Source organism: Trichomycterus rosablanca, chromosome 9, assembly GCF_030014385.1.
Source record: "Trichomycterus rosablanca isolate fTriRos1 chromosome 9, fTriRos1.hap1, whole genome shotgun sequence".
Lineage (NCBI taxonomy): Eukaryota > Metazoa > Chordata > Actinopteri > Siluriformes > Trichomycteridae > Trichomycterus > Trichomycterus rosablanca.
The window spans coordinates 36,828,939-36,849,695 of NC_085996.1; the positions used below are offsets into that span (position 1 = coordinate 36,828,939).

Consider the following 20,757-nt stretch of genomic DNA (forward strand, 5'->3'; position numbering starts at 1 on the left):
GTTACTCCAGTGTTGTCAGCATGACATGACAATAGTGAATTTGATTAACGCTTGACCTGTTTATTCACAGTGACACATCTGATACTATTGGTGTCTTAAAGTCAAAGTCTAACACTGAGCTTCTGTTACAGTTTATTTGGAGTTTTCTTATTGGGTCTGTCTGAAAACCTAGTGAGCTGCCTTGTTGCCTACTGCCTACCTGTTCAGCTGCCTAAGTAGAGAGGATTCTAATAAGACATCGACTTATAAGGCAGATTATTTAGATGCACTACTTATGCCTAGTTCACACTACACGATTTTTGCTCGCCGACTGGTCGCCGCTTGATGTGGCAGCTCGGAAGCAACTCAGCGTTCGCCCCCTATCACCGATCAGTCGTGTAGTGTGAAATACACAACGACTCCCGAGTGCAGGAGATCCAGTTGTGTAGTGTGAACTGTACAGCCATCTGAACAACTTGAAAGTTGTGTCGTGTGAACTTGGCATTAGACAGAGATTACATCACCGCAGTCTTCGCTTACTAAGCGAACACAGTTAGTCTCAAGCCATTCAAACCAATGGGCTGAGGCGGCACAGCCCGTTAGCATGCCAGTTAACATCTCCCTAGGTGTACCGAAACAATAAAATTGTCACTGATGAGCCCGAATTTGCAAATAAATAAAACTTATTTGTACAATAAATAAAACTTTTTATACAAATTAAAAATTAATGAGAATGTATTTACATTTGAAAAGAACTCCGTATGTTGCTCCTGTAATAAATTAGGGCTATGAGAAGACAAGAGGGGCGGAAACACACAGAGATGTTTACACAAAAGTATTTAATGATGACAAAACAAGACTAGACAAAGGTACACAAGACAAGGTTATACAAGACAAGACAAACAAACATGTGACCTATGCTGTTGCTAACTGCAAACCGCTAACACAAAGCTAAACACATGAAACCTGAACCTAACCAAACCTAAATCCTAAGCTAAGCTAAATGCTAAACATGAACAAGACTAAACACTAAACATCACAAGTCAAACATGACAAACCACTAACATGAGCAAGACAATGAAAGATGTGAACAACAACTCAAACAGACTTCAAAAGCAAAATAGTCTCCACCTGCCTGTTCCCCAGCTCCCCTCCTAAATCCTCTCAGATGAGGGGCAGCTGGGGCTAATTAGCAGAGGGGACCAATCAGAAAATGGGCATTGGCTCAGGACTGAGAGTGAGAGAGGGGCGTGGCACCTCTATACAGGAGCACAGAGAGGCTGAAATCGTGACATCTTCACATTATTACTTAATTAAATTAAGATTAGATTATTACAATTTTCAGTTTATAACTAGATGTAAAGAGTTATCCTCAATATTTGATTGTAGTTGTTTCTGTTTCTTAGATTTAATAAATTTGTAATATATACAGTTTTGTTTCTGTGTGTTATGCTGTCTTATTTTAAGCTCTGGCCAAGATGTCCAGCGAGCCAGTGTGATTGTGAATTTGCCAAACCTGGTGCGTCAGAACCCCGCTGAGACCTTCCGAAGGGTGGTGCCAAAAGTCAGAGTAGGCCACAATTTTCTGTCTCACCTCTCTCTTCTCATCTCTTCTTTTTAAATAACATGTTTATTATGTAGCTTTTGTCTGACACTAGTAGGATAATATTTTGTCTAAAAGAAGTTGTCAGTAAATTAATGGAAAAATAGTGTGATTACACACCACTAGACATACACTGATCAGCCATAACATTAAAACCACCTCCTTGTTTCTACACTCACTGTCCATTTTATCAGCTCCACTTACCATATAGAAGCACTTTGTAGTTCTACAATTACTGACTGTAGTCCATCTGTTTCTCTACATACTCTTTTTAGCCTGCTTTTATTCTGTTCTTCAATGGTCAGGACCCCCACAGGACCACCACAGAGCAGGTACTGTTTGGGTGGTAGATCATTCTCAGCACTGCAGTGACACTGACATGCTGGTGGTGTGTTAGTGTGTGTTGTGCTGGTATGAGTGGATCAGACACAGCAGCGCTGCTGGAGTTTTTAAATACCGTGTCCACTCACTGTCCACTCTATTAGACACTCCTACCTAGTTGGTCCACCTTGTAGATGTAAAGTCAGAGACGATCGCTCATCTATTGCTGCTGTTTGAGTCGGTCATCTTCTAGACCTTCATCAGTGGTCACAGGACGCTGCCCACGGGGCGCTGTTGGCTGGATGTTTTTGGTTGGTGGACTATTCTCAGTCCAGTGAGGTGTTTAAAAACTCCATCAGCGCTGCTGTGTCTGATCCACCCATACCAGCACAACACACACTAACACACCACCACCATGTCAGTGTCACTGCAGTGCTGAGAATGATCCACCACCTAAATAATACCTGCTCTGTGGTGGTCCTGACCATTGAAGAACAGCATAAAGGGGGCTAACAAAGGGTGTAGAAACAAACTGCTTCTATGTGGTAAGTGGAGCTGATAAAATGGACAGTGAGTGTAGAAACATGGAGGTGGTCATAATGTTATGCCTCACTGGTATACAAACCAATCTAAATAACTAAAAACCCCCAGACTGATCCCTGATCTTTTGCAGGAGGTGTTGCACGTAGCCGGAGCTGATATGCAGCTTGCTGCAGCAGGCTCCTTCCTCACTGTTCTCCAGGACGATATTGTTCTCATCCAGACGCATACCCACTCAATTCTGCAGATTGTTCTTCTCAATCTAGACCACCGGGACGCAGGTCAGCTTCTTGACAATACCTAAAGATAAAGTTACAATTACAGTTTCAGACTTTCTAAATATTTCATTAGTACAATATCGTCATTATACAGCAGTAATTTATAGGGATGTAACGATGCACCACAAGACAGTTAAAAATCAATTCACATGTGTAACGATTCAAATCGGTTTACATGTATAATGAATCGATATTCACTTTAAACAGCAGATGGCACTGGTGCTATTTACCTCGCCTGGTTGACGTCACTACAGGGTTGCCAGGTTCGGAATTTTCCGGCCAAATGTATTTATGTGAGGATACTTTCATTATTATTTATTATTATCCACATTTATTTATTTAATGTGGGATTTGTTTTAATATTTCATTTCAGTTTTTTTTTTACACAAAAAGGGAAATGTGGGCGCCCAGGTGGCGCAGCGGGATATTCCGCTTGCACAACAGCACAGAGTTTCTGAACTCCGGTGTTGCCTCCGGTCGGCTGGAAACCATCTAGTGGGTATAATTGGCAATGCCTGCAGCAGATACTAATTGCCCACCGTATCTGCAGGGTGGGGGCCGGACTATGTGTGGGTGGGTGGGTCCTCATACGCTGTGTAAGGACCCTGATTGGCGGAAGAGAAGCCTGTGCAGAATGCAGGGGCGAGAAGAGGAGGCTGTATACCTGTCGGAAGAGGCGTGTACAGCGACGTGCTCTCCTCGGATGCAATCTGGTATCTCTGGTAGCAGCGGAAGACAAAATTGAGAGCGCTAAATCAGGAGGAAAATGGGGAGAAAATGCATAAAAAAAAAGGAAATGTGCAGCATTGTTTTGCATAGTTTGTACCTACGTCAGAAATAAAAGGACATTCATTATTTAGATAAATAAAAGATAAGCACAAAAACAGTACAGTAAGTCCTCGGGTTACGGCGGACTCGACATACGGTGTTTCGTGGTTACGTTGCCATCTCCTATAAATTTATTAAGAAAGTCTTGTTCCGTCATTCCGATGTATGCCGTTTAAAACGTAAAAACAAAGTTTGCACGGGAGCTAGTTGGCGAGCGGAGAGGACGAATACGTCGTCACGCGGCGCTATACGAGGAAGATGCCGTTGTTACTCACGTGCTCCATGTGAGTGACGTAGATGCTTATGTAGGTGTGTTCCGAGGACCTCCTGTATTTTATTTTATTTTTTAAAGAGAAATAATAACATTTCATTTTGTTTAAAATATCGGGAAAAAATCGTATCGTGAACCCAGTATCGTGAATTGCATCGTGGGTAGAGTGTATTGTTACATCCCTAATAATTTATCAGATGCTATTTTCTGACATGACTTACAAAAACTTTCTATTTACTCTCTGATTTACTTTTAGCTCTTCAGCATATTTTGCAAAACTAAGTATTAGAATTTCTTACATTTTATACAGTGGTCAGCAGTGCATGGCTCGAGACCTTGTTATCAGCTATAGACGTTTTACCAAAAGAAACCATCCGACTAGAGGTAATGACTTTTCTTATAACTTTTTAAACAAATGCTGGTTCCCAGGATCTTGAATATGGGAGCAGGCTCTTAAACCCATCTTCTGTGGTCTGATTGTGTTTACAGATTCTGAGCCCTCTGGTATCCAAACCTCAGCTCTCCCAGTCTGTAGCAGCCCGTCTGGCCAGCTGTCGTATCCTAGGAAAGGTTGCTGCCAAGTTTGAATCATCAGTGTGAGTTTGTTCTTCTAGTTCAGTTTTCTTTGTGTGAAGGGCAAATGCTGGCACATTTCCACCACTCTGACCAGAAACATTTTCAGGATGTGAGCAATAGTATGATCAGACTTCTCTAGCTTCTCTCTAGCAATATCGTTTTTACTTTGAACAAAATCTGTAATTTGGCCAGGGGTGCCCAAACTGTTGCATACTGTTATAGATACAGAAGTGAAAGACGAGGTTAAGAAATGCACAGATGTTTGTTTAGAGCAGGATTTTCTTTAAGCGACACACATTTTATTCATGATTTTCACCGCAACCCAGGCAACATGAACAATGCATCAAAACACAAAACTAAAAATACTTCTTCTTCTTCTTTTCCTTGGCCTTTGTCCCGTTCGGTTGCGTGGTCGGCTCTCGGCGGATCACGATCCGCGCATCGATTTGGCAAAATTTTTACGCCGGATGCCCTTCCTGACACGACCCTCCCTATTTTATCCGGGCTTGGGACCGGCACTACAGTGCACTGGTTTGTGCATCTAGCGGCTAGGTACCTATAGGACAATTCAGTGTTTCCAATTAGCCTGGTGGCATGTTTTTGGACTGTGGGAGGGAACCGGAGCACCCGGAGGAAACCCACGCGGACACGGGGAGAACATGCAAACTCCGCACAGAAAGGACCCGGACCGCCCCACCTGGGGATCGAACCCAGGACCTTCTTGCTGTGAGGCGACAGTGCTGCCCACTAAGCCACCGTGCCGCCCCCACAGTGGGATCAGATTGCCACTATTGCACTATTGGGTAGCACTGTCGCCTCACAGCAAGAAGGTCCTGGGTTCGATCCCCAGGTGTGGCAGTCCGGGTCCTTTCTGTGTGGAGTTTGCATCTTCTCCCCGTGTCTGTGTGGGTTTCCTCCGGGTACTCCGGTTTCCTCCCAAAGTCCAAAGACGAGCAAGTGAGGTGAATTGGAGAAACTAAATTGTCCATGACTGTGTTCGATATAACCTTGTGTAAACTGATGAATCTTGTGTAATGAGTAACTACCGTTCCTGTCATGAATGTAACCAAAGTGTTCAAAACATGACATTAAAATCCAAATAAACAAACAAACAAACAAATCCCACTGTGGTTTACAAGGTGTAACATAAAGCATCCACAAGGGGACATTCATGTACAAGTTCATTTCGTGTTTGTGCCTGTTAAAATTTGTTTATTTAATTATTATTATTTTTCTCAGCGACCCATTTTTTGGCCCTGGGTTTAAAAAGCCCTGCTCAAAAGAAACAGACTGCATGCTTGTATTATTTGAGTGTACTCTGTGTAATTGTCTGCTGTTGGTAATAATTCTCAGTTTGTTATTGTATTTTGCAGAGTGAAGAAGGACCTGCTGCCTCTGGTCAGGTCGTTGTGTCAGGACGTGGAGTACAAGGTGCGCTCCTGCATGTGTCGCCAGCTGGAGAACATCGCAAGGGGAATTGGGTAAAAAATAAAAAAAGAGAGAGACTAACACCAGTGCTACCCCAAGTTTAAATAATTCCCCAGTTCATAGCACAAAATAGGTTTCATTGCATGCTTTAACTGTTCCATCAATTAAGCAGTAATAACAATTATTTTATTAAAAATAATTCATCAGTAACACCCTCATCATCATCAAAATAATTATTATGTTCTAATGCTATAACTACAAAAATAAGAAAACATATGAGTTCCTTTGCAACACACAATGGTCAACGTTTCTGTTTATTGTATATAATGCACTACATAGAACGTCAGAATTAAAGCCCCGTACGTAAGTGTCCTATAGCTAATACTCTACGTTAATGCAAGGTCGCGCCTTGTCACTAAAGCAGCAGGTCTAGCTCGATACCTGCAAGACCGAGAAGACTGCCAATGTGCAGGATTCATTACTGTCGCTAAAGGGCTCCAAACAAAAGGGAAAATGTGGACAAAATAATGGAAACAAATCAAATGAACAAAAGACAACTTAAAACCAAAGTGGACAGGTGAAAATACAGACTAGCGCATTACACTCCACATGGGAGACATGGTGGCTCAGTGGGTAGCACTGTCGCCTCACAACAAGAAGGTCCTGGGTTTGATTGCCAGGTGCCTTTATGTGTAGAGTTTGCATGTTCTCCCCGTGTCTGCGTGGAGCTCCGGTTTCCTCCCACAGTTCGAAGACGTGCAAGTGAGGTGACTTGGAGATACAAAATTGTCCATGACTGTGTTTGATATTAAACTACAACTGATGAATCTTGTGTAACCAGTAACTACCGTTCCTGTCATGAATGTCACCAAAGTGTAAAACATGATGTTAAAATCCTAATAAATAAACAAATACACTCCACATGTTTGTCTCACAGGAACATAAGTCTATGCTGTTCCTGCTGAACGTCAGAAAACTCAGATGTCTATGCCCTCACCCCACAGGGGCATCAGCAATAAGCCCAGAGCAAAGTGCAAGACTAAAGAGGAAATTGGAAAATTAGATGAAAGAGAAAAGATGAAAACTGAGTTATTACAAAAGAAGCTACTCAGTTCTCCAGCATATGATAACCTACGTTTAAAAAAAAAAATATATATTAATTAAAAAAAGGAGTGGAGCAGCTAGTCCACACTGATGCATCTGTGGGGCTCATAAGTACGGTGGCCGAGAAGTGCAAAACAAATTTACATTTCAGAAAACAAAATTACAAAAAAACTAAAACAAATTTACAACGAAAGCAAAAACAAATTTACAAGTGCTTGGGTACCCAGTGTTTGTAAATTTGTTTTGGCATATGTAAAAGTGTTTCAGCACTTGTAAATTTGTTTTCGGCATATGTAATTTTGTTTTCTAAAATGTAAATTTGTTTTGCACTTCTCGGCCGCACATTTCTGACGGAAAGAGTAGGTACAATAAACCGGAAGTGCGTGTTGCTTACCTGCTGTCAATCAAACTGTTTCTCAGCGGTAAAGTGAACGGAGTTTGTGATGGTGACGATAAACAAGGTTTTGTCTAGTTTGTGGAAATCCTTTTATCCAGTTGACCCGCTATTGTTTTTCTTGTGGAAAGTTGATGTGTATGAAACAGAAGGAAACTGCTGCTATGGGAATTAGAAAGTGTTTGGTTATTATATTAAGTAGTGTTCACTTTTGGTTATAGCAGCATAACCTGTTTAATACACCGCTGTATGAGCAGCGCAGTGGGCAGAGTGCAGATGAAGCCTCATTAAAGCTTTTGAAGCAGTTTCCTTCTGTTTTATACACATCACCCGTCTCCCATTGATAAAAATACGGAACAAAGCGCATCCTGTATCAGTTCAATACAGAACGCGGCGTTTAGTCTCCAAATAAAGAAGGATTCTGTATTTTACAGGATGATTGGTAACCCTGGTTTGACTCTTATATAGTGAGTGAGATAAAACACAGCACCAAAGCTTAGAATCAGTCCCGCACATTCCTGCTGGTTTAATACAAGCTCCGAGTCAAGTGTTACAAAAGTGAAACAAGCTTCAAAGCCTCGGTATCAAATGTTCCGTCCCTAATAAACAATGTTTTGTCCATTTTGTTAATTATTGTTAATGATTTTCATTATTTCGCTTTTGTTGTTCTTGTGGGAATTCCTTAGATGTTTAGAAGAGCGGACGGTAGATAGAGATGCACACGCCACGTCTAAACTTCTGCACAAACAATCTCATAACTTTCCACAAGAAAAACAATAGCGGGTCAACTGGATAAAATGATTTCCACAAACTAGACAAAACCTTGTTTATCGTCACCATCACAAACTCCGTTCACTTTACCGCTGAGAAACAGTTTGATTGACAGCAGGTAAGCAACACGCACTTCCGGTTTATTGTACCTACCCTTTCCGTCAGAAATGTGTGGCCGAGAAGTGCAAAACAAATTTACATTTTAGAAAACAAAATTACATTAAGTGCTGAAACACTTTTACATATGCCGAAAACAAATTTACAAACACTGGGTACCCAAGCACTTGTAAATTTGTTTTTGTTTTCGTTGTAAATTTGTTTGAGTTTTTTTGTAATTTTGTTTTCTGAAATGTAAATTTGTTTTGCACTTCACGGCCACCGTACATAAGGGTGCTGTCACTCCACATCTGGAAGCAGCTTCCCTGTCCAGGGCGGTTGCACCTTGATTGAAAGGCACCGCAACATCTGAGTTCCTCAGAAAGATGATCAAAGAATAACAGCATATGAATCAAGGGAAACAAAAGTACTGGCCTAGCAAAGCATGCAGCTGTCAAAAAGAGATATTATGATATATGATGTGATGGGAAGTGATAGCTCAGTGGTTAAGGTACTGGACTAGTAATCAGAAGGTTGCCGGTTCAAGCCCTACCACCACCAAGTTGCCCCTGTTGGGCCCCTGAGCAAGGCCTTTAACCCTCAATTGCTTAAAATCATGTTCAGTCATAACTGTAAGTTGCTTTGGATAAAAGCGTCTGCTAAATGCTGAAAGTGTAAATGATGTACGCTAGCACGCCAGAGTTGGGGTTTCGAATACATCGTATCGAATCTCAGCTCTGCCTTCCGACTGGGCTGGGCGGCAGCATGAACAACGATTGGCTGTTATTCATAGGGGTAAAAAGTCGGATCATAGGTCCTCATAACTGGTGCGACTGCGGCCCCTGCTGGCTGACTGATGGCGCCTGCACAGGGCTGAGGAATAATGCCGATGGGGGTGTGGCCCTCCGTACACAGTGCGCGTCGGTGTATGAACTCGACTCGTGCGGGTGAAAAATCTGTACTGGCTGTACGTGCCGGAGGGGGCGCATGTCAGTTGAGAGGCGTCCTCAGTCAGCCTAAAGAGCCCATGTTTTCTGGTTGTCTAACTGTTAGAGCATTTTTAAAAGTAAAGATATGTCTTATTTATAATACATAATTATCTGTGCAATTTTATTTAAATCACTGCATACTTCATGTACTTCATTTACCACTACATATGGTTTTTCAATATCTCTTTCAACAAGTTATGAGTTACAGCGCCATGTAAAAGTATTTGTGGTGAATCTGTCAACAAGTGGCATTGATGTGCATTGATGAATTATCCAGAAAGTCACCCTCCACACAGACAAACGTCTTAGGCACTGCAGCTCTACCTTGACTTACATGATATCAGCCTTCATGATTCCACCATTTAAAATACTGGGCATAAACTGTATTGAAGTGTGAGTTGCTAACCAAATTAAACCGCTTGATTTACTTTTGTTAAAAAGTTCATTGATGAGCCTCAAACCTTTAAGGATAATGTTGTGAAGCCTGATGAGTCTGGACATTTTGGAAAACATGGTCAGCTCACGTTCATTTGGGTTACACTACAAGGCAAGAGCAAGTGCACCTTTAAATGCCTTAAAAGTAAGGTTTTTGAAAGGCCCAGTCCTGTTTGAACACAGGGTGGGACAGGGGGGTGCATGTTAATAGTATGACCACGTTAGTTATTGCATGAAGGACTGAGCAATCAGTTAAATCAGTATGTGCTTAACCCGGTGTGATTGACAGGTGCGTGAGTTCTGATATGTCATTTATTTTGGTTTCAGACTGGACCACACGAAGGCGGTTTTGTTGCCAGAGCTGGTGGAACTGGCAAGAGACGAGATCAGTACCGTGAGACTGGCAGCATTTGACACCATTATAAGTCTCCTGGATTTGTTTGACAATGGTAAGAAACAACTGCAAGTTTCTTTCAGTTCTGACAGACTGGCATCAGACATACACCGATCAGCCATAACATTAAAACCACCTCCTTGTTTCTACACTTACTGTCCATTTTATCAGCTCCACTTACCATATAAAAGCACTTTGTAGTTCTACAATTACTGACTGTAGTCCGTTTGTTTCTCTGCATGCTTTGTTAGCCTCCTTTCATGCTGTTCTTCAATGGTCAGGACCCCCACAGGACCACCACAGAGCAGGTATTATTTAGGTGGTGGATCATTCTCAGCACTGCAGTGACACTGACATGGTGGTGGTGTGTTAGTGTGTGTTGTGCTGGTATGAGTGGATCACTGTCCACTCTATTAGACACTCCTACCTAGTCGGTCCACCTTGTAGATGTAAAGCCAGAGACGGTCGCTCATCTATTGCTGCTGTTTGAGTCGGTCATCTTCTAGACCTTCATCAGCGGTCACAGGACGCTGCCCACGGGACGCTGTTGGCTGGATATTTTTGGTCGGTGGACTATTCTCAGTCCAGCAGTGACAGTGAGGTGTTTAAAAACTCAATCAGTGCTGCTGTGTCTGATCCACTCATACCAGCACAACACACACTAACACACCACCACCATGTCAGTGTCGCTGCAGTGCTGAGAATGATCCACCAGCGGCTTCAGTTTCACACTGAAACACTAAACATAAGGCAGGAATACTCTGGACAGGTTGCCAATCCATTGCAGGGCTTCGTCCACCTCCAGACATAGACCAACATGTCTGTGCAGCTGCGATTGACCCCAGATCTCAGCGGGGATGGGCTAGCATAATAGTCGTTTTGCCTTTTTATTTATTGAGATTCACAAAGTTGAATCAGTTCATCTGGACACAAGTTTGTTGTAGCGATATTTCGTCACCTATCCAAGTGACTTCTTCAGTCTGAGCTGGTGGTGAATAACCCCGACCTTATATGCAGCCGATTTGCATAACGATCGATCACCGCCCATTGCATAACAATGAAACCGGTGATCAGGTCCATATGCAAATCACAATGACCATTAATTACAATGGTCATGTGTGCCTTTCACATATGATTGGGGTATAGGTCCTATTACGGCACTGTAAGATGGTGAGAGATGTACTTCAGGGATGTGTACCTGGATTATTGAGCATGCATCAAGAAATAATTGAGATTGTTTATATTAATATTATTTATTTATGTATTTATTTATTACAATTATTTCCATGTGAAACTTGGCACTGGCTATTTCTAATCTGCTGCCCTTACAGTGGCCAGTGTTATAGATAAGGCTTTTTCCTTATTTGTTATACAGCAGAACTTATCAGAAGAAGAAATAAAGTAACATCATAGTTCTGTAGAAAAGACATTCATAATATCAGAGTCAAACCAGCATGAGTCATGACATCAAGCTATGTATTAGGCACCCAGGGCCCAAAACACAGACACGCTCACTGACTAGACTTAAGTCTGGATCTCAGTCTCATGCACTCAGTCATCTTCCCACTCTTTTCCCACAGATGACAGGACACGTGTTATATTTCCTCTGGTGAAGACTTTCTGTGAGAAGTGCTTCAAAGCCGACGAGGCAGTTCTGGCATCGCTGTCTTTTCAGTATGGCAAGCTTTGTCATGGACTCTCAGGTAGGTGTCTTAATTTGGAAAGTAAATATGGACATAGATACCAAGAAATGTTAACAGACGCTCGAGGTAGAGAGTGCTGCCGACTGAATCCAAAATTGTGAAGCAACAAATTTCAAATGACATGCACGCACAAACAAACACAAACAGGGATGATCCGAAATTACTGTGGCGTAGACGAGACGGAGGGAATCATTTCTGATCTTTAAACTGTAGGAGGCAGCACTCTTTATTCAATCTCTTCTGAGCAAGTACAAAAGCATGAAGAAGAGGCTTCGTACTACATTTTAACAAGCCAACAGCACAGTAGGGTCAAACGTAACACACTACATGAATACTTCAATTTTTGTCTTCCGCTGCTGAGAGATACCCGATTGCATCTAAGGAGAGCACGTCGCTGTACACGCCTCTTCCGACACGTGTACAGCCCTCCTCTTCTCGCCCTTGCTTTCTGCACAGGCGTCTTTTCCGCCAATCAGGGTCCTTACACAGCGTATGAAGACCCACCCACCCACACATAGTCCGGCCCCCACCCTGCAGATACAATGGCCAATTAGTGTCTGCTGCAGGCACTGTCAATTATGCCCGCCAGATGGCGCCCAGCCGACCGGAGGCAACATCGAGCCTCGAACCAAGGAGTTCAGAAACTCGGTGCTGGTGTGCTAGCGAAATATCCCGCTGCGCCACCTGGGCACCCTGCAAATCGCTGTCTTAACCACAAAACCTATTTTTAATCCCCTAAAAATTCTTGCCATGCTCCCCGACTGTTGATGCATGCAGGGGAAACCCCCCCACACTGCCTTTTATAACTCCGAACCAACCAGTTGCCAAATTGCCAACAAGACTATAAAGTTGATCCCAGCCTCTCCTACCTCATCTCATGTCCTTTGTGCTATTTTGGCTTTCTGCTCTGATGAAGCTTCCAAAAAATATTAGTTGTGTTCAGTTTGTGCACAATGTTTATAGTCCACTTGCATTGCAGTTAGGTGTGAACAGCTATTGGATCATTGTGCTTTTCAGTCAGTGTATGAACTTCTGTAAACGGCACATCCAAGTTTGGATTATGGATGCAACACACTGACAGAAATCTGGCAACCTGTGGGTTATTTGGACACCTACAAAAATGGGATGGCACTTGTGCACTGCTGTTTCTTGCTTTTCTTTTTTGTGAGAACTGGGCACAGTTGGTAGGTTTTCTGAACAGCTTGCCATATTGTGATAAGCAGTTTTCATTTCTGTGCTATTCCTGTTCTATCCACTTTCTCTGTTGTGAGCTTTGGAAGTTTTTTAATGTGTTTCTTTTTAATGTTACTTTCTATTATTTTGGCCACGGCTTTTATTTCCCCCTTCATGCTTTTTAGTTGTTGCTTTTTAGGCACATTATTGTACACAGAGGGTAAAAAAAATCTGAGTTCTGATTAAATATTTAACCAGTAATAAAAAACTTTTTTTTTTGACTTTTACCAGTACAGACATGCACATTTCAGCAGCTACTACTAATTACACAGCTACATGCACCATCTGTGCACCAACTGGGCTTGAAAGCCTGTCACTGTGCGCTCGGATTTCTATGAAGAACTTCTGTGTGTTCCCCAAAAAATTATTGTGCTTTTGATTATGCAAAAAATAAAATCATTTGTAAAAGATCCACTGATTGTTTCTTTGATTTCTACATTTTACTTCCAAACAGCATCTTTCACAGATGAGCAACACCTCTGGTTTCTGGAGTTCTATAAGAAGCTGTGCTGCCTCGGCCTGCAGCATGAGAACGGCCACTGCGAGAGCCAGGCGTACCCGCTGGAGCTGGAGAACAAGTACGCCCTGGTGCGCAGGAATTGCGCCTACAACTTTCCTGTAAGTGACACCAGGCATCACCACTGGATCACCACTGGCTTTCTTTAAACAGCATCACATCTGGGCTCTTAGATTTCCTGACGAAGCTGGAAACTAAATCGGTTTATGGTAGCACATGAGTGGGAGCGGAGGGATCTCCAGTGACAGGTTTCTTTGATCTGGAAGCTGTTTGGATGAAATGAAACCTGTATCTGCACCAGTCTGCTTTTATCTGTGCTTCCTGGAAACATTATATGTATGAAGCAACAGGAGCTGTACTTAATTAATCTGAACTGAGTTCCCCTTGGTTTCATAACTATTGAGTTTAGAGCTGAATTAAGAGCTTAGGATTCATTAATATGTAAAAGCACAAAATATTCAGTCCCTATTTAAGGTTAGTGTAATTATAATGTAGATATTGAGACTAATTAATATGACTAATTCATTAACACTTTTAAAATAACAGTCCCCTGTTTGAGTATAACTTTATAAACAGCCTAACCATGTTATATTATTCGTCATTCCTTGTAATTGTCTGCAATGAACTAGTATGATGATGCTTTTTGGGTTGTTTTTCTTGCTTGCATCATGGCTGTTTACTATGTAGTTTATAAGAAATCTGATTTATAGACACTAATCAGCCAAAACACTAGAACCACCGACTTAAAATGCTGTTAAAACAGATCTGACATGCAGAGACATTCGAAGGAATCCTGTGATATCTGGTACCAGGACATTACCAGCAGGTTCCATCAACTTCTGTGTGTGTCAGTAGATCATCCTACAGTACATTCTGGTGCCATCTTCTTCTGCAGATGCAAACGTGTCAGCTGTCCACATGATCTTGGAGAAAACTGGATTTGACAGAACTGTGGAACCCCTCCCATTGATCTGATTTCTAGTTCTAATGCCTGTGTGCTTGTTGTAGCTGCTTTTGATGGTGGACAGGAGTTAGTATTGATGCATTGTTTGTTAAAATCATGCATGCAGTAATAAAATCATCTGCAGGTTGAGCCACAGAAACTCTTCTGTTGGTTCATACCAATGCCATACAAAGTATTAAATGCAGGGGTGCCAATAATTGTGGCACATGTGGTTTTGTTAAAAATAATTATTTAATTACTTAATAGGGGATTTTTTTTCCTTTGGAATAAATTTATTTTAAGTAATAAATAAATAATACAGAGAAACCTCCATTTAATGGACTAAAAAAGGGGAGGCACTGGTCCATAAAATGCGATTATACGAAACAGCGAGGTTTTTTCTAGGGTGTGTGAAAATATACGAAAACACAGCATTAAGGTCCACAAAAGTGCTAAACTTGCACATATTATCAACAGTAAAATGAACAATGTAAATATGTCATGTAAAACCTGTGAATGAATATTAAAATTGGTGTACTGTACTACTGGGGAGAAATTTCATTTACCTTGTGTGGTGGACAGAAACACTGCTTTCCACTTTCCAAGTTCGAACTTTTTAGCAATACCTAGATTCACCTCTTTTGCTTGCCACTTCCCTTGTCTTTTGAAGCCAAAACTAAGCACCAGAACTTGCAAAATGAAGCATAAAACACCAAGAAAAAGGCGAGAACAAAGCAAGCCTCCCGACAAAACAAAACCTGTCACTCATGTAAACATGAGAGACGTGCGCCGGCTAGAGGATAATTACTTAACTACGTGTCCTGGTACGCTTCTCATAGGAAACAATCGGACTGGATAGTTGGTTTTCCTGATTTTGTCCCTTAAATCCGAAATCCGTTAAATGGAGGTCAGTTAAATCAAGCTTCCTCTGTATAACTAAATAAATAAATGTTAAGGTTGGCTTTTTCTCATGTTTTCAGTATGTGACTAAGCTATTTCTCCAAAAGGTGGATTTCATTTTAGCCTTTTACTCATTTTTACCCAGGGTTGCCAATAATTGTGGAGGGAATTGTCTGCACATGTGTATATTATATCTTTATCATTGTTCCACAGGCCATGGTGTTATTTGCTGACCCAAATCACTTCTTGTCCGAGTTGTACCGGACCTTCTCAAGTCTCTGTCACGATCCTGAAATCTCAGTGCGATGTACAGCTGCCGAGGGGTTCCACGAGGTAATAACCCGAAATCTATGCATGTATCCACCAGATTGTCTTAGAAATATCATATTTTCATTTTCAGCAACTGCTTTATATTGGTCTGGGTCAAAGTGGGTCTAATTCCATTTGGAATTATTGGGCACGAGGCATGGACACACCTTGAACCTTGCTTTATGCACATGGGCTGATTGATTATATACACTCCTTTGTAGTGGGTTTGGCTGGTTATCTTGGTCAGTATTGTGGTAGGTCTGGTTTGTGTCTCAGTTTTGCAGTTTAGTACTACATATAGGGGGACATAAAAGGATGGAAGCATGTGTCATCTAGAAAACACTGGTCCAATAACACTTGTGTAAATACACAGTATGAATTTGTAGCTCTGGATTAAAGGCTGAACTTTAACACCATGTTTGTCTTAATGATTTTAGGTGGTGAAACTGCTGGGCCCCAATGTGCACTATGTACATAAAGAACTGATCACCTTGCTGCAAGATGATTCATTAGAGGTGCGACCCGAGTGTGTATCTCTGTGTGTGTGTGTATGTGGGTGCCGTTATGAGTGGGTAGTAATGGGTCGGATGGATTCTGAAGCTTTGCTGTGTAATTTATGGCTATTATTCATTTGGCACATGTGCTGGTGTGACATGTGGTGACACTACTTCCACTGAGGGTGCCACTCTGCTGTGAACCATATTTCACAGCGTGTCAGACACCTCACACTGCTGTCAGCTAGACCACACCTTATAGCTGTGATTGATTATAGTCCATGAAACTGTAACAACACATGTTTACTGCAACCAAGAAATAAAGAAAGATAGAAACTGAATAAAACCGAGAAATGTTACATTCAAATTCTGCTTTGAAATAAAGTAATATTTAGTGTATATAGTGCACTTCCTTTCTTTCTTCCTCCCTCCCTCCCTTTCATCCATCCTTCCTTCCATCCATCCATCTTCCTTCTTTCCATCCATCTTCCTTCCTTCCTTCCTTCCTTCCTTCCTTCCTTCCTTCCTTCCTTCCTTCCTTCCTTCCTTCCTTCCTTCCTTCCTTCCTTCCTTCCTTCCTTCCTTCCTTCCTTCCTTCCTTCCTTCCTTCCTTGCTTCCTCCCTCCCTCCCTCCCTTCAATCCATCCATTCATTCATTCATCCATCCATCTTCCTTCTTTCCATCCATCTTCCTTCCTTCCTTCCTTCCTTCCTCCCTCCCTCCCTTCAATCCATCCATTCATTCATTCATTCATCCATCCATCTTCCTTCTTTCCATCCATCTTCCTTTCTTCCTTCCTTCCTTCCTTCCTCCCTCCCTCCCTTCAATCCATCCATTCATTCATTCATTCATCCATCCATCTTCCTTCTTTCCATCCATCTTCCTTCCTTCCTTCCTTCCTTCCTTCCTCCCTTCAATCCATCCATTCATTCATCCATCCATCTTCCTTCTTTCCATCCATCTTCCTTCCTTCCTTCCTTCCTCCCTCCCTCCCTTCAATCCATTCATTCATTCATTCATTCATCCATCCATCTTCCTTCTTTCCATCCATCTTCCTTTCTTCCTTCCTTCCTTCCTTCCTTCCTTCCTCCCTCCCTCCCTTCAATCCATCCATTCATTCATCCATCCATCTTCCTTCTTTCCATCCATCTTCCTTCCTTCCTTCCTTCCTTCCTTCCTTCCTCCCTCCCTCCCTTCAATCCATTCATTCATTCATTCATTCATTCATCCATCCATCTTCCTTCTTTCCATCCATCTTCCTTCCTTCCTTCCTTCCTTCCTTCCTTCCTTCCTTCCTTCCTCCCTCCCTCCCTTCAATCCATTCATTCATTCATTCATTCATCCATCCATCTTCCTTCTTTCCATCCATCTTCCTTCCTTCCTTTCTTCCTTCCTTCCTTCCTTCCTTCCTTCCTTTCTTCCTTCCTTCCTTCCTTCCTTTCTTCCTTCCTTCCTTCCATCCATCCATCCATAATGAGTTTAATTGCTTGTGTTTATGGCCTTGCTGTTGGTAGGTTCTCGATGCCCTGCTCAACCACTCTCAGGAGACTTTGGAACTGGCAACTTCCAGGGGGGAGGGAGCGGGGCCTGAGAACAAGGTACTTACATAATGTGTTTGTGAAAAGAGCTTTCCATCCACTGGGTCACAGACCAACATACACACACCCACACACAACCTTATTATAACAGTAAATACAGCATTTCCATCTGACCACCCACATAATTACATTATTAATCATAGTTTGATGTCAGTAACCAGGATGGCGCAGCACTAAAATCATGCGAGCCCACTGCCACTGAGATTCAGACCCCTGAATCTACACAGACATGATTGGCTTCATCTGAGAGAGAAGGTGAACGAACAGTCATGTCATTGGAAGCTGCGCTTGTCAGTGCTGGTCCCAAGCCTGGATAAAAATAAAGAGGGTTACATTAGGGAGCGGGCGGCACAGTAGCTCAGTGGGTAGCACTGTCGCCTCACAGCAAGAAGGTCCTGGGTTTGATCCACAGGCGGGGCGGTCCGGGTCCTTTCTGTGTGGAGTTTGCATGTTCTCCCTGTGTCTGCGTGGGTTTCCTCCAGGAGCTCCAGTTTCCTCCCACAGTCCAAAAACATGCAGTCAGGTTAAATGGAGACACTAAGTTGCTCTATAGGTAAATGGGTGAGTGTGTGTGTGTATGTGTGTCTGCCCTGCGATGGACTGGCGCCCCGTCCAGGGTGTTACTGTGTGCCTTGCGCCCATTAAAAAGCTGGGATAGGCTCAAGCATCCCCCCTAACTGGATAAGCGGTTAAGACAGTGAGTGAGTGAGTGAGTGACATTAGGGAGGGTATTTAGTGAACCAGAAGGATCAGCTGTGTCGACCACTAAATACAGGAGCAGCTGAAAGAAAAGAAAAAAGAAATTGTAACTAAATAACTCAATAAATGCAATATACATAGCATCATGTTTATGCAGCATGAAAGATCAGCTGAATATAAACAATCCTAACCAATACCCAGCCCTAATGCTGACCCATCACTAGAGTCAATGGTCAAAAATGTTTAGAGGTGTAGGTGTGACATTCTCTTTCCCTTTTAGCAGGTCAACGTACCAGACCTGGTTCCTGCACTGGTAGCAGCCGAGCAGAAGGCAGCATCCTCACTGCGCTGGCGTGTTCATGAGAAGCTGCTGCAGCGCTACTCCTGTTTACCCCGCGTCATTTCAGGAGACCACATCTACTTCCGCTTCCTGCAGAGAATGTTCAGCATTATCACAACAAATGTGAGAAGCACAGGCACCTTTGCAAACGCATGCACACACATGCATACACGCATGGATTTGCATTTTCAGCCTTCATTTTCAGCCTTCATTCAATTAGTTTATTCTCTTTTTCACATATGAAATAGAGGATATAGAGAATATGGTAATCTGACAGTGGTAGCTCAGTGATTAAGGTACTGGATTAGTAACCAGAGGGTCGATAGATGGATGGATGGATGGTTGGACGGACAGACAGACAGACAGACAGACAGACAGACAGACAGAAAGATAGATAGACAGATAGATCACTTTATTAATCCCATAGTTATTACAGCAGCTCAAGATACATTAAAGCAAAATTATTAAAGTACAGAAGTATTAAGTACAGGAATATTCAAGTACAAAGTATTAGAGTACACAATAACGTTGTACAACGCTATGTAATTAAATAAATAAAATAAGAAATGTAGTATGTAATATAAAACTTTAAAAAGTGTCATTGCAGTCAGATGAGATATATGTAATATAGAATAGAATAGAATAGAATGCCTTTATTGTCATTGCACAGTGCACAACGAAATTTTTTGAGCATCTCCTTGACGGTACATGTATGTACACACAGACATATATATACACATGTATTTACAAAATAAACATATACACATCTAGATACAGAAATAAACGTGTGGTTTTAAGAACTTTCCAGAAAAGAAAAGAAGAAGAAGGTTATTGCACGGTCTCTATAAATTGCACATTATTTCCTAGGATGTAAAGTTTGATAGTTTAGTGTTTTTATGGCGGAGGGGTAAAAGCTTTTCAGGAGTCTGGAAGTACGGGCCTTGATACTCCTATAGCGCCTACCAGAGGGCAACAAGGAGAACAGGTTGCAACAAGGGTGAAATGAGTCCTTTATGATGTTTGTGGCCCGACGCAGGCATCGGGTTTTGTAAATGTTCTCTAGTGAAGGCAGCTCAGTGTTGATGGTTCTCTGAGCTGATTTGATTACCCTCTGAAGAGCCTTCTTGTCAGCCTCAGAGCAGCTGGCATACCACACCAGAATGCCATGGGTGAGTATGCTTTCCACCGTGCTGCGATAGAAGGACACCAGTAGCTGCTTGGACAGGTTGGCCTTTCTTAGTGTCCTTAAAAAGTAGAGCCGCTTCTGTGCTTTTTTCACTAGAGAGGTGGTGTTGGTGGTCCATGTGAGGTCCTGGGAGATGTGTGTGCCTAGGAATTTGAAATTAGACACTCTCTCTACTGTGTTTCCTCCGATGTCTAAGGGTGTAGGTTCCTCTCTCTGTCTCCTGAAGCTGATGACCATTTCTTTTGTTTTAGAGGTGTTGAGTGCCAGGTTGTTAATGGAGCACCATTCAAACAGTTTGAGGACTTCTTCCCTGTAGGCAGACTCATCTCCATTCTGTATTAATCCAATTACAGTGGTGTCATCTGCAAACTTGATGATTGAGTTTGTGCTGTGGGTTGGTGTACAGTCATGGGTGTAGAGGGAGTAAAGAAGAGGGCTCAGCACACAGCCCTGTGGAACTCCAGTACTCAGTGTCAGAACAGGGGAGAGATGGGCCCCCATCCTAACAGACTGTGGGCGGTTTGTTAAAAAGTCCTCAATCCACCTGCATGTGTGCTGGCTGACACCCAGGTTTAGCAGCTTGGATACCAGTCTGCTGGGAATAACTGTATTAAACGCAGAGCTGAAATCCACGAACAGCATCCTCACATATGTTCCCTGATGTTCCAGGTGAGTCAGTGCCACGTGGAGAGCAGTGTTGATGGCGTCTTCTGTTGACCTGTTGCCTTTGTAGGCAAACTGATGTTGGTCCAGGGTGGGCGGGAGTGAAGACTGTATGTGCTTCAGAACCAGTTTTTCAAAGCACTTCATCACCGTGGAGGTGAGAG

At 42.4% G+C, this 20,757-nt stretch overlaps 1 protein-coding gene across 4 annotated transcripts in view; it reads left to right on the forward strand.

Annotated features, from left to right (window-relative positions):
• The window catches only part of ppp4r4 (protein phosphatase 4, regulatory subunit 4), a 36,939-nt gene that overhangs the window by 8,531 nt on the left and 7,651 nt on the right, over positions 1–20,757 (forward strand). For all 4 annotated transcript variants that reach the window (XM_063002358.1, XM_063002359.1, XM_063002360.1 and 1 more), the window contains exons 3-14: positions 1,447–1,549; positions 2,577–2,724; positions 4,131–4,204; positions 4,310–4,416; positions 5,770–5,877; positions 9,941–10,062; positions 11,588–11,710; positions 13,398–13,561; positions 15,517–15,636; positions 16,050–16,127; positions 17,622–17,705; positions 18,685–18,867. In XM_063002358.1, the coding sequence (XP_062858428.1) occupies positions 1,447–1,549; positions 2,577–2,724; positions 4,131–4,204; positions 4,310–4,416; positions 5,770–5,877; positions 9,941–10,062; positions 11,588–11,710; positions 13,398–13,561; positions 15,517–15,636; positions 16,050–16,127; positions 17,622–17,705; positions 18,685–18,867 (1,414 nt within the window). The remainder of the gene's footprint in view (positions 1–1,446; positions 1,550–2,576; positions 2,725–4,130; positions 4,205–4,309; positions 4,417–5,769; positions 5,878–9,940; positions 10,063–11,587; positions 11,711–13,397; positions 13,562–15,516; positions 15,637–16,049; positions 16,128–17,621; positions 17,706–18,684; positions 18,868–20,757) is intronic.